At 41.8% G+C, this 11,943-nt stretch overlaps 2 protein-coding genes across 2 annotated transcripts; both read left to right on the top strand.

Moving 5' to 3' along the window:
* Positions 1-1,496: 1,496 nt before the first annotated feature.
* sycp3 (synaptonemal complex protein 3) lies at positions 1,497-6,107 on the top strand. Its single transcript, XM_040162886.2, has 8 exons — positions 1,497-2,130; positions 2,588-2,663; positions 2,756-2,790; positions 3,236-3,353; positions 4,402-4,501; positions 4,601-4,699; positions 4,801-4,905; positions 5,706-6,107. Exons 1-8 carry the CDS (start codon positions 2,055-2,057, stop codon positions 5,754-5,756), a joined length of 660 nt encoding a protein of 219 aa, XP_040018820.1. The 5' UTR covers positions 1,497-2,054; the 3' UTR covers positions 5,757-6,107.
* Positions 6,108-6,517: 410 nt separating this feature from the next.
* Positions 6,518-11,795, top strand: LOC120809227 (uncharacterized). The gene is made up of 11 exons (XM_040162883.2): positions 6,518-6,655; positions 7,869-8,069; positions 8,395-8,443; positions 9,237-9,606; positions 9,735-9,820; positions 9,902-9,979; positions 10,050-10,125; positions 10,358-10,449; positions 10,654-10,772; positions 11,140-11,239; positions 11,649-11,795. Exons 2-11 carry the CDS (start codon positions 7,936-7,938, stop codon positions 11,691-11,693), a joined length of 1,149 nt encoding a protein of 382 aa, XP_040018817.1. The 5' UTR covers positions 6,518-6,655; positions 7,869-7,935; the 3' UTR covers positions 11,694-11,795.
* Positions 11,796-11,943: the final 148 nt, after the last annotated feature.

Here is an 11,943-nt window from a genome sequence, read left to right as displayed (position 1 = left end):
CGCTTCCTCAAAGATGACATCTCAAGGCCCTGATGCTTTCATTTTGTAGGAAGTCTTTACTAACATGTTGTTTCGTTTGATAGATGAACATCTAAACTCTATTCAGTGGTTCAACTAAAGAGCGTGCCCCCCCTAACCCCTGACCCCCCCAGAGACTTACTGGGGACACCTGGTCATTGAGTAAATATGAAGGGATGGCACTTTGCTGCCACAGGTCACGTCACCATGACAACTGAGGGAATTAATTTCCTACTTTTTAATCGCTCTTCGGTCTTTCAGGCCCTTTTCTCGTAAGATGGGAAAATGTTTGACTCAAAATAACTTGATGACAAAATGTAATATTTCATGAATAACTGATTTTGTGGGTTTTTTTTTTTTTTTTCCTCTGTCTTGAATTTATACATTTTAATGAGACAGACAGGGACTGACGAATTCAGCTTCATTGGTCAAAGAAATTAACTTTCAATACTTGAACTGAAGTAACATCAGAGCAAAACATTTATAGTGTTAGTAGCTATACCCTCAATACTCGGATCAATGTTAAGGATCAACTCGATCTCGACTTGAAGTATAGTATTAATAGGCCTAATTTTTCTCAGTCATCAGTACTTGTAATTTACAGTGTTATTAGCATTTACTTCAATACCAATGCAGACTTACAATAGGGTATTAGTACTTTATAGTATTATAAATTAACTTGTAAGAGAGTGCTTTTACACTATGGTATTAGTACTCGTAAGAGTGCTTTTACATTGTGGTATTAGTACTCATACTCGTAAGAGAGTACTTTTACATCAGGAATCCGGAACATTTGTTACCAAAATATGTTACATACAAGGAATTTGACTTGGAGGTTGATGCATAACATCAGACAGATAAGACAACATAGTGCAAGAACAACATGGTGCAAAAGGAATTTAAATTACAAATAAAATTTTAAAAGTTAAAAATAAAATGCACAAACAGAAGTGACAGGTGTACGTGCAGTGCGAAGGGAGTGACTGGTGGAGAAGGATGTCAGAGTCAGTCAGTGGGGGACCGGGCTCTGTTGATGAGCCCGACTGCCGACAGGACGAAACTGTTCGTGTGGCGGGTGGTCTTAGTCCTGATGGACCTCAGCCTCCTGCCAAATGGAAGGGGCACAAACGGTTTTAGTCCGAGGTGAGAGGGGTCGGCAACAATCGCCTATTTGTAAAGCGTCTTTAAATCAGATCAAAAAACGGTAACACACTGCTTTCACTTGATCCTAGTTCACGTTGACCTCCTCTATGCTCGTGTACATTTTCATGAAACATTACTGTATGGATTTTGAGAAAAGTAAAGAGGAAATCAGTAATAATGACATGCTGTTTGTCTTTCCTCAATCTTTGAGCTGTCTTTAAACCAGATCCAAAAACGGTAACACTCTGCTTGTACAGTTCAAAGATTGGGATATGACACTTTACAAATATGCGATTAATGCGGCTGTAAGCCTTTTTACCGTAACACCTTAAAAAGAGGCACATTTAATTTTGAAATGCGGTCCACATGACCGCAGTTACCAGACGGTATGGTATTAGTTATTATTGTGATAGTAGTACTTATACTCAAAAGAGAGTACTTTTACACTGCTATTAGTACTTGTACTCGTAAGAGAGTACTTTTTGGACCACCGCTTTTTTTTAAAACGCGTGTTTCTTCATCCAGGTTCTACCGACCTGTTGTGGCGGGAATCCCCTTCAAACGTTGCTACCTCGGCTAGCTTCGCTCCCATTAGTTTGTGTTGTAACCTGTGGAGTCTTAACTTAACTCACAACGTCACATGGAAACTAGACGACGGAACCAAGGACCGTTTTAATTTAAGAGTCAAATAAAATTACTATCCCGTCTGTCAAATATATTTAGTTAGTCAAGAACTAATGTTAGCTCAATTAATTTACAGCAACCGCAAGCTAACATAAACTAACAGCTAACGTTAGCTCGGGAGTATTAGCCGCCAGTAGCAGCATCCGTTAGAGCTAGCTTAGGTAACCATTAACATCGAGCTAGCTTAACTAACCGTAATATTGACCAGAATGGCGACACAGAGAACACAGCGGAAGAAAAAACACATGCAAGAAAAATTATATAACAAGGAAGATGTTCGAGAAGGTGAGTAGTGTTAGCTCCTGTCCATGGTAGCCATTTATGCCGTCACCATTTCCATGAACCTACGTTAAATTATATTTGAAATACATAACGTAAACTCTTATCAAAAGTAAAAATACATGTGAACAATAATACTTTGTAAGAAAATAGCGCTTATAAATATGTTGTGAAATATGTGTCTTCTAATTACGACAGTGACATTACTTTTCAATACTTGTATTACTGTCCATTATCACTAATTATAATTCCCATGTAATTAACGTTATGGTTATTTTAGCAGAAATAGAAGTATGTTTAATACTACAAAAAGTATTTATACACCGTTGTGTTACTAACGTTCCTTGTATTTGTAAGAGCATCTGAACAACTTTAGCATTAACTTAGCTAAAAGCATTAGCTGATATTAGCATTTGATTTTAGCTAACGATCCCACGGTGATGAGTCATGTTTACGTCACCAGACGAAACTCGCATCGTGGGGAAGTCGTCGAAGAAGCGACCGGCGGACTTTGAAGTGGAGCAGACGACTGTTGTCGAGTATTACAACTGATTAACAACGTCTTTATTGATTTACTTTACTAAACATTCACATATTTATCAGCGTTACGTTTCTCTTCTCTGACCGTCAGAGATGAGGTTAATTCCATGTTGGAGACATTCGGAGGTAAGCAGATGTGTGTTTTTCCTCTGGTCGTTTTGTTTATGTACTTTACCTTTCATCGGGTCTTTATGATGATGTCATAATGTATATCCTACACTGTGTAACTTGTATGCTGTACGTATTCATCAATTTTATTGTATCTACAAATCAATATTTCAATATATCAGTATTTCTCTGAGGATCAATTAAGTTTTATTACATATCATTATTGTATAATAAGATGAGGCTTAAATTCCTTTATGTATGTGTGTGTGTGTGTGTGTGTGTGTAAATATATATATATATATATAGTACAACGTAAACTAAATACAAACAGATTGTTGTCACATTTAAATTGTTTATACTCAAATACTGTATAAAATCAATATTGCTTGAATCAATAGAACTTGCAATATGGGGTCAAAGTAGGGACATAAGCATCTGTGTTGTTATTGTTATTCATCTCCAGCTCTCCTCAGCAAGATGATGCCGGCCAAGAAGAAACGTCTTGAGAGTATAACCAACAAATACCTGAAGGGAACCCAATGCATGCTGGAGCGGCAGTGGAGCACCCACCATGGCCAGAGGTACATGTATTACTTCATACTTAACCCCAGAGGTACATGTAGTGCTTTATACTACACCCTAGAGCAGGGATTCCCTGTGGTGCATGAACCCAGTTGGGATGTAGAAGGGGGTGCGTGGCCTAAAACGTTTGGGAACCGCTGCCCTAGAGGTACATGTTGGGCTTTATACTACATCCTAGACCTGCGAAACCGCTACCACGCTTTCAGGAAAATAAGTTATTAAACAACATTTACTGAAGTACTGCACGGTTATTTTGAAGTAGTAGAAAAAATACATTTCTATTCTCCACTAAGTTGGGGCTAAGCAGCATACCGGTTTCAAATGTCCTTCTGGTATGAATTTTTCACACACCATCATACGGTACACAGCCGTAATGACTGTTGATGCTCTTCGGGCAGGCTGCAAAATATTTTGTTCTCCTCTCACCGCCGAGGGTGCAGCGGTCGGAGCTATTTGTCTTATGTATATTGAGATGGAGTTATGATTATAACATTATACAACAATTACTAATGCACAACAAACATTCTTTAACAGGATAAAACACCACAACAGTTTGTGACACAGAAACAATTTGTAACACCAATAATTGTACATTAATAAAATAACCCCACCGAACTGCATGCTGGGTACAGCTTGTCAACTATCACAACAAGAAGAAACTCTGTGGCTACATGAAAACACGGAAAAGAGCGATGCAGGAGGAACAACGAGAGATCAGAGATGTTCCCAAGAGATGAGCTGTGTTGCTGAGGTAGATCAGTAAACAATTTGTTGTTAAGTTGGTCGAGCCACTGGTGTTCCCTCTCGTGGCAACACTAGGGGCAACAACAGCTAACATGCTAACAAGCTAACTCGCTGGCCAGTTGCAAGCAGGTTGGCCAGCGAGTGGTGAACAGCTGATCCAATTAATGCATGTGTTTACTTAAAAAAAAAAAAAAAAAGTGGTATGAATTTTTGGCCATACAGCCGAGCCCTACCCTCAGTGATATATATTGTACTTTTTAGATTACTACATCTCCCAGGTACATGTTGTACTTGTATCTGCAGGCAGAAGATGACCCAGCAGTATTCCCAGCAGGTCTCCTCAGCCCTGCAGCAGTGGGAGACCGAAGCTCAACGAGCTGAGAAGCAAGAGAAGAGGCTCAACGTACGTCCTGCTGTGATTGGTCAGAAAAGGTCACACGTTTGATACTGTGTGACCTCAGAAGAAGAGACAGTGACATGATGAGTCTGCTTCTCCGTACAGAGCCTGTTCAGACAGCAGCAGAAGATCCTGCAGGAGGCCCGAGTGGTTCAGAACCAGAAGCTGAAGACCGTCAGAGCGCTCTACGAGCAGTCTGTGAAGGTCCAAATGAATAAATAATAACAAAAATGAACCCCTAAAATAGCATAAGTTTTGTCCTGAGCAAAAGGACTATTCCAATTCAGCCCTCGTCTCTCCTCCAGAACATCGAGGACATGGAGAAGAGCAACGACTCCTTCCTGCAGGGGGCGGAGCAGGAGCTGAGGAAGGAGATGGCCACGCTGCAAAAGAAGATCCTCATGGACACGGTGAGTTAAGCCTCTTTCCGCATTACTACGCTTTGTTGTAAAACGCATACGTTCTGCTACGCGGACGTTCACACCCGCCTTCGCTACTTCCCTGTAGGGGTGGGAATCTCTTGGCTGTGGCTCTTTGTCACAAATATGACTTTCAATCAACAATGCAATAACCAGTGCAGCTACACAATATGGAAGTAGCCTATGTAAAAAAATATTAAACAGATTCATTTTTCTTTTAATTATTAAAGAAAAAGCTGTTCTTAGTCAATGATAAGAATATGACTTCAAACACAAAATTCCCCTTGTATTATGGGTAATAACAGCATATCCCTGAGTGTACCATGAAGGTGCAACATAGTAAAGGTGCTTAATTTCCAGTTAATAACTCCTGTCCCGTATTTGAGAATAAAATAGCGCGTCCCGTTTTGACGATCAATACGAGACGGGGTTTGTCCTGTATTTTCCGAGTTGTCGTCAATGCAGCATCTCATGCAAATAAACCCACCCGAATTCTGCGAAGACTCGTCGGCCCCTGATTGGGTAATACTCGCTGCTCTCTCCCGTGTCCAGCGCTGAAGCGAAAGCGGATGCAAAAGTACAGACGAGAGTGGGAGGAATCACCTTGTTCTTTGATTATTGTTTACTTTTTTCCACGTGGTGAGCAACAAAGTACTAACATATGTTAGTATTTTATGGTGGTAAAGATATTTCGAGAAAGCATCTAATGAAATTGTTTTTGTTTTCTTGCGCTGTTCTCGACTATGATGTCAAAGGTTGGTGATGTCACATCCTGTTGTGTGTTTCCACAGCAACAGCAGGAGATGGCTAAGATCCGTAAATGGCTGCAGTCGCTGTTCTAGCCTGCTGTTACCACGGCGACGGGGCTGCCTCCTGCTTCTGGGACACATTGTGGGTTGTTGTTGCCATGGTTATTGAGGCAGCAATCCCAGGACAGTGATGTTTCTGTCCTCTGATCCGTTTGTGATGTTGACTATATACTGGTTTTATATGGATATTTATGATTTATTGTTTAAATTGTTTTAGTTATTTCTGCAGTTTTAATTTGATGTGTTGCAGACCTCTGTTAGAAACAAAGATTTATCTTTCATACACTTATATGTATTCATTTGGGAGAAGATACGGAGACAAATTTTGATGATCTTGATGTGTGTTACGGGGAAAAATAAAACACGTTTTTATGTCTTTGTTAAGAGTGTAGATGTTTTTATTTTAGTTTTAGTAAATTGGCTATCGAAACTATCTGATTGAATATCTGAACTTTCTGAAGTCTTTAACGATATAAATTAACCATCAATGTATGACTGAAGAGTCATTAAAGACAAGTTCATTTTTGTTTTTTCACAATTATAAATTGATGAGTTAAGCGATGTCATAGAATTAGTCTGGCGAATATTTTTATTGATGAATTGTTTTTTTCTGTAATACATATTAAAATGGTAAAAACGCAGATATATTTGGCTTGCAATGATGAGCTTTATTTAATTTTTATACGTTTTTTAGAATTGATTAAACCCTATTTCTCCTTTTAATGACTATATTCAGTTGGTTATATTTTGTTGTGTTGTGTTTATGTTTTTTAATGTCTTTTTAGAAGAGACTTGACGGTACTTGTTTCGTGGGACAGCGGAAGTTCCCCCTTTTATTTTGAAGTGCACTTCCATCTGCACCGACGTTTACCGCTCTACCGAGGATCGTCCGTTAACGAGCCAAAAAAAAAGACAACAACGTTCAACGCTCGGTAAAGTGACCGGATATCACATTTTTGATGCTGTTGTCATTGATGGGCGGGATGTTTCATTGATTTTCATATCGACCTATGGAGCTGCTTGTGGATCTGTGGGCACTTGGGCTAGCTCTCTGTGCTAACTCCGCTAACAAATGCTACTGCTAACAACAACAGAAAAGAGTGATTTAGACAAAACTTTTTTACTATTAACTATTTTATTTATTTGTTTTCTTTATTGATGTGGAATATGTAGAACCTGGAACGTTACTTTATTATTCGGACCCGCGTTTCTTTAGCTAACTGATTCATACTTTATACGATGAGTTGTCCTAACCCCACCAGGAAAAGACCCGGCATACGTGCCTACTGATTTTTGAACCTACTGGTTTGTCAACCCGTGCGTGTTTGTTTTCCCTACAGCGGCAGATGTTGTCTGCCTCGGTCACCTGATTCGTCACACATTCGCAAACACATTGCTGAAAATGTTCAAAATTCATCACATATGCTTTGCAGCGATTATAATTGAGCACTACATCACTCTCACGTATGAAGAAAATAGATTTATTAAAAGATCGCTTTCTGGGGGGGGGGGACATTAATTAAAAGATGAATCTCAGAAGATGCAGGCGTTTTAAAGCTTGACTGACTTGTCAAATGGAATTCTGGGTAATCTCTGGTGATATAATGTTGTCATGAGGATCTGTTCGTTCCATTCGGACCCTCATGTCGCAGCAGGAGGGCGCAGAACGTTTTAACGCGCGCACCTGCACGTGCGTCTTAACTTGGAGACCATATGAGGCGGCAGCGCCTCCAAGACCATAACCCTCCAAATGCAGGTTGAGGCGATCTTTTAATAAATCTATTTTCTCCAATGTAATTCTTCATACGTGGCAGTGATGTAGTGCTCACTTATACAATCGTAATCACTGCAATGGCTATGTGATGAATTTTGAACATTTTCAGTAATATGTTTGCAAATGTGAGACGAATCAGGTGACCGAGGCAGACAACATCTGCCGCTGTAGGGAAAACAAACACGCACGCGTAGACAAACCAGTAGGTTCAAAAACAAGTAGGCACGTAACACCGGGTTTTGAATATCTTCTTTATACATTTTTGTCTTTTGAGCTCCTGGTACTACTGTAACTTATAGAACCCGGAACTTCTAAACAATAATTTGGCTTTGTGTTTCTGACGTCAACGTCTCTGGTTCATTCTCTCTCAGAATAACTCTCTCCGGTACCCGATTGACATGAGTCCAGATCCGACGTGTGGAGCCCGGTGTTGTTAAGATGGAGGAGTCGTTAGCCGGAAGTCCCTGTTCTTCCGAACCGGACAGTCCACGGGGTCTGAACCGAGGCTGCCTCCTGGATCCGGCTGACGTCATCTATCATGATCTGTCCATCCTCGTCCCGGAGACACCCAGGTAACCTGTCTCACCTGTATACATGTGATACACAGATATTCATATACATGTAGATTATTCATAGATAGAATACTGTAGTATTCACATTCATTAAGGTTTTCAGGTCATCATCTGCAGTACAGTATTTATACACACTATAAAAACACTAGTGGACGTTCCTCCTTTATCTCCCGTTGACGTTATTCTACATCAACGCTTCATATGTGGTTGATCGTGAGGTTATTGAGGCTCAGTCCCGTCGGATCAACACCAACTGTGATTGTGAAGAGATTATTGATCCGATCCGATTATTGACAGACACCAGCTGAAATGTTCTGTTCATCAGTCCGCAGCTCGGCAAGAGGAGGAGACGAGTCCGCCCTCTGGAGGAGCCTGTGAGTCCCCCCTCCTAGTGATGGGAATTTTGGATCATTTTACCGACTCGGTTCTTTGAATCTGGTTCAGTAAAATGAACAAATCTTTTTTCGAGTCATTCGTTCATTTCGGGGGGGTGGTAAGATAAATTCCTGCATTAAAATAATGTATCATGACAGTCTGGATGATTTGAAGTGATCATTTATTTTCACACTAGCATTCAATTATCACGGCATAACTATTACGCTGAACTCTTAAGTAAAGTACAAAAAAGTTAAAATAACGAAACCTGTAATTATTACTTGTGAAGGAATATCATTCATGTCTTACTAAACCTAGCCACGCGAAAGTGAACGATGTAAACAAATCCTTTCTGTTTCCTCTTCTAAGCGCAGGTCACGTGAAAAATGATCCTAAGATCCGTATCCGAAGACCCAGTCAAAATGAATGAATCATTTCTGTTTTCTCTACCAATGCTCAGCCTTGGGTCGGGTCAATGTTTCGTTCATCTGCCAACCGAGTCTTCGGGTCAATGATTCGTGACCTGCATAGGCTCAGCACTGGTACCACTTGGTTGGCAGAAGGATAATAAACAAATCATTTCTGTTTCCTTGGCTGAGCCTATGCATGGCCACGAGAAAATGAACGAATCTTTTTGTGAGAGGACTCGTTACTCTCGAGTCCTTGTAAGGATTCGTTCAAAATGAACGAATCGTTCACGAACGACAGATCACTACCCCCTCCTACTCCTCTTCCTATTCCTCCTGCTCCTCTGTTGTCCTGGTGTTGACGAGTGTCTGTCTCTGTCTTCAGCATTCTGATGTGGGCTTGCCCTGGCGACCGGAGCAGACGCACAGGTCCAAGCGACGGCGCCTGGCCTGCAGAGACGAGGCCGGGACAGAGCGCGGCGCCGGCTCCATCCCGGCCTCGTCTCTGCGGGCTCTCCCCCCGGACGGCTGGCTGGAGGCGCCGCTGTCCACCGCGTCCTCCTCCTCCTCCTCCTCCTCCTCCTACCTCAACCCCATCTCAGAGGAAGAGGTGGAGGCCTCTGCTTTAGAGCATCTTCAGGTTCTTCTTCCCCAGAAGACGGCCTCACCACCACCATCCTCCTCCTCCTCTCTGTCCTTCCTCACCGCGGAGGAGAGGAGGTGGCTGAGAGGAGAGCAGGCAGACGCCCCCTCAGGTGAGTCATTTGTGTGTGGATATTCATCCATCTCTATAAAGATCCATTTCATTTGAACCCACAGACACCGGTTCATCGTAATCCCAGTAAAGAGGTTGCTATCATTAATAGTCCTCTTCCTCTTCCAGCTCCGGAGGAGATTGTCATCAGTGACGATGAGGAGATGCGCTCGGCTCAGGAGGAGGAAGATGAGGCGATGGCTCGGAGTCTTCAGGTGAGAAACCTTGTTCACCTGCAGAACGACGACTCACCTGAGAGAGACCTTCATGCTGCTCCGTTCTGCGTCCCCCCCCAGGCCCAGTTTGACCACGAGGAGTCCCGCAGCCGACACCTTCATCATCATCATCAGCTCCACTTCCGGAGCCCGCATACGGTGAGACTCTCTCCACCAATACGAAGTGTTTATGTAGGAGTGGGAAGTGATGTCCACTGGTTCTGTGCAGTTCCCGCCCTACATGGAGCCCAGCTGGATGCCTCATCTTCTCGCCGCTGTTTCTCCGCTGGTCGCCCCTGACGACGGTGAGACCAATACGCTTTTATTTTAGAAGCCGTGTGGATCTCTGAAGGCGGGACGAACATCAGCTAACTGTAAAACATTATTTAAAATGAGAAAGGAGCCTGAAAGACGTTCAAATCAGAGTAAATAGTATAAAATAAATCTCCTCAATTGTAATGCACATATTATGTTGAGGGGCGACATTAGGATTGGGCCTTAATAACATCTGTTCCGTCTGCTGCTGTGTTTCCACAGATCTGATTGGTCGACACAGAAGACATGGGCGGGGCAGAAGGAGGAACGCTGAGCCAGAGCTATCAGAAGACCTTCAGGGGAACGACTACGAGGTGAGAAAGTCACAGATGGAAAGACAGATGGGACAAAGTGTTTTATATATTGCATGTATGATTTGAATAATCTATTAATAGTTTAATGTGAATTTGCTTTATATACTCAAATGTATTGAATATATAGTTTAATATAAAATATAATGATAATCTTAATAGTTAAAATTTTCATAATTCAAAAACAAATAATGTCTTTATCTTCAGGCTCTTTTGGCGTTTGAGGAACGTCAAGGTTCAGTCGTCTCCCAGATGTTGAGCCGGAGACGAATCCAGATGTTCCCCACCAAGAGTTTTCAGTCAGCCACCAGGGGAGGGAGCACCCAGTGAGTATTGATCCTCCCGACACTATTAAAGAGACAGTGGCTCTATGCCAGTGTCCGCCCGACCCCCAGGGAGCGACTGAGGTCAGTGGGAGAGTCTGTGAGGCTTTAAATGGTGGAAACAAGAAGACGCCACCATGACAACGCCACAAAATATGATTTACAACTGAGTGGATTTATTTCCTATTTTCAGCTCTCAGATTAGTTTGTCTTTCCTCATAAGATAATGCGTAATTTCAAATAATGTTTCTTTTAACATTTTATGTTTCATAAATAGATGAATAAATCTTGTCTGATTTAATGTGTTTTTAAGATCTTCAATCTTTTGTGTGATTGGGCGGGTGACTCATCTTTCTCTGCTGGTTGACAGGTGTCAGATCTGTTTCTGTGACTACACTGACGGGGAGAAGTTGAGGATACTGCCCTGTTTCCATGACTACCATGTCCACTGCATCGACCGATGGTTGAAGGTACTCTTCTTCTTCTCCTTCTCCTCCTTATCTCGGCTCCTCGAGATAAGGAGGAGGATGAACCGGTTAGCTTAGCACAAAGACGGCTAGCCTGGCTGCTCGGAAATTAGACCCTGCGTCTTTCCCGTGATTGGTCTCAGTGTTTATTGTTTACAGTTTGTGTTTCTCTAGAATCATCTGATCTGCTCATTAAAGATTTTAAATGTGACGTTTTGTTTGTCATTTCACTATTAATGTGACTCATTAGGGTTTGATCAATATTAACACTCTGATAAATATTCTGATTATTTTTTGATTATTATGTAACTATTTATTAGAATAATCAGTAGTTCTGCGGATCATTTTTCTTCAATATAAAAGAATCACATGTTCAATGACATCCCAATAAAACAACGCCCCCCCCCCCCAGGAAAACTCCACGTGTCCCATCTGCAGAGCGAACCTGGCCCTCTGACCCCCCCCCCGACGTCCTGTCGCCGTTTGAAGGATGACTTGACTGTTTTTATTCTGTTTGATTGTTTTCTGTCTGTCGGCTCAAATAAAAAGTTACAATCTATCTTTGTTCCTGACTTTTAAAGACGGGCATGTGAGCCAATCGTTTTATTGATCGGCTTCACTCCTCATAGTAGCGTTTCATGGCTCGGTACATCCTCCGGTATTAGAGCACCTCCAGCTCTCTGCACACAAACTCCCCTCGACCAATC

This window comes from Gasterosteus aculeatus, chromosome X (genome assembly GCF_964276395.1).
Source record: "Gasterosteus aculeatus chromosome X, fGasAcu3.hap1.1, whole genome shotgun sequence".
NCBI lineage: Eukaryota > Metazoa > Chordata > Actinopteri > Perciformes > Gasterosteidae > Gasterosteus > Gasterosteus aculeatus.
This window is presented reverse-complemented; position numbering and strand designations above follow the sequence as displayed.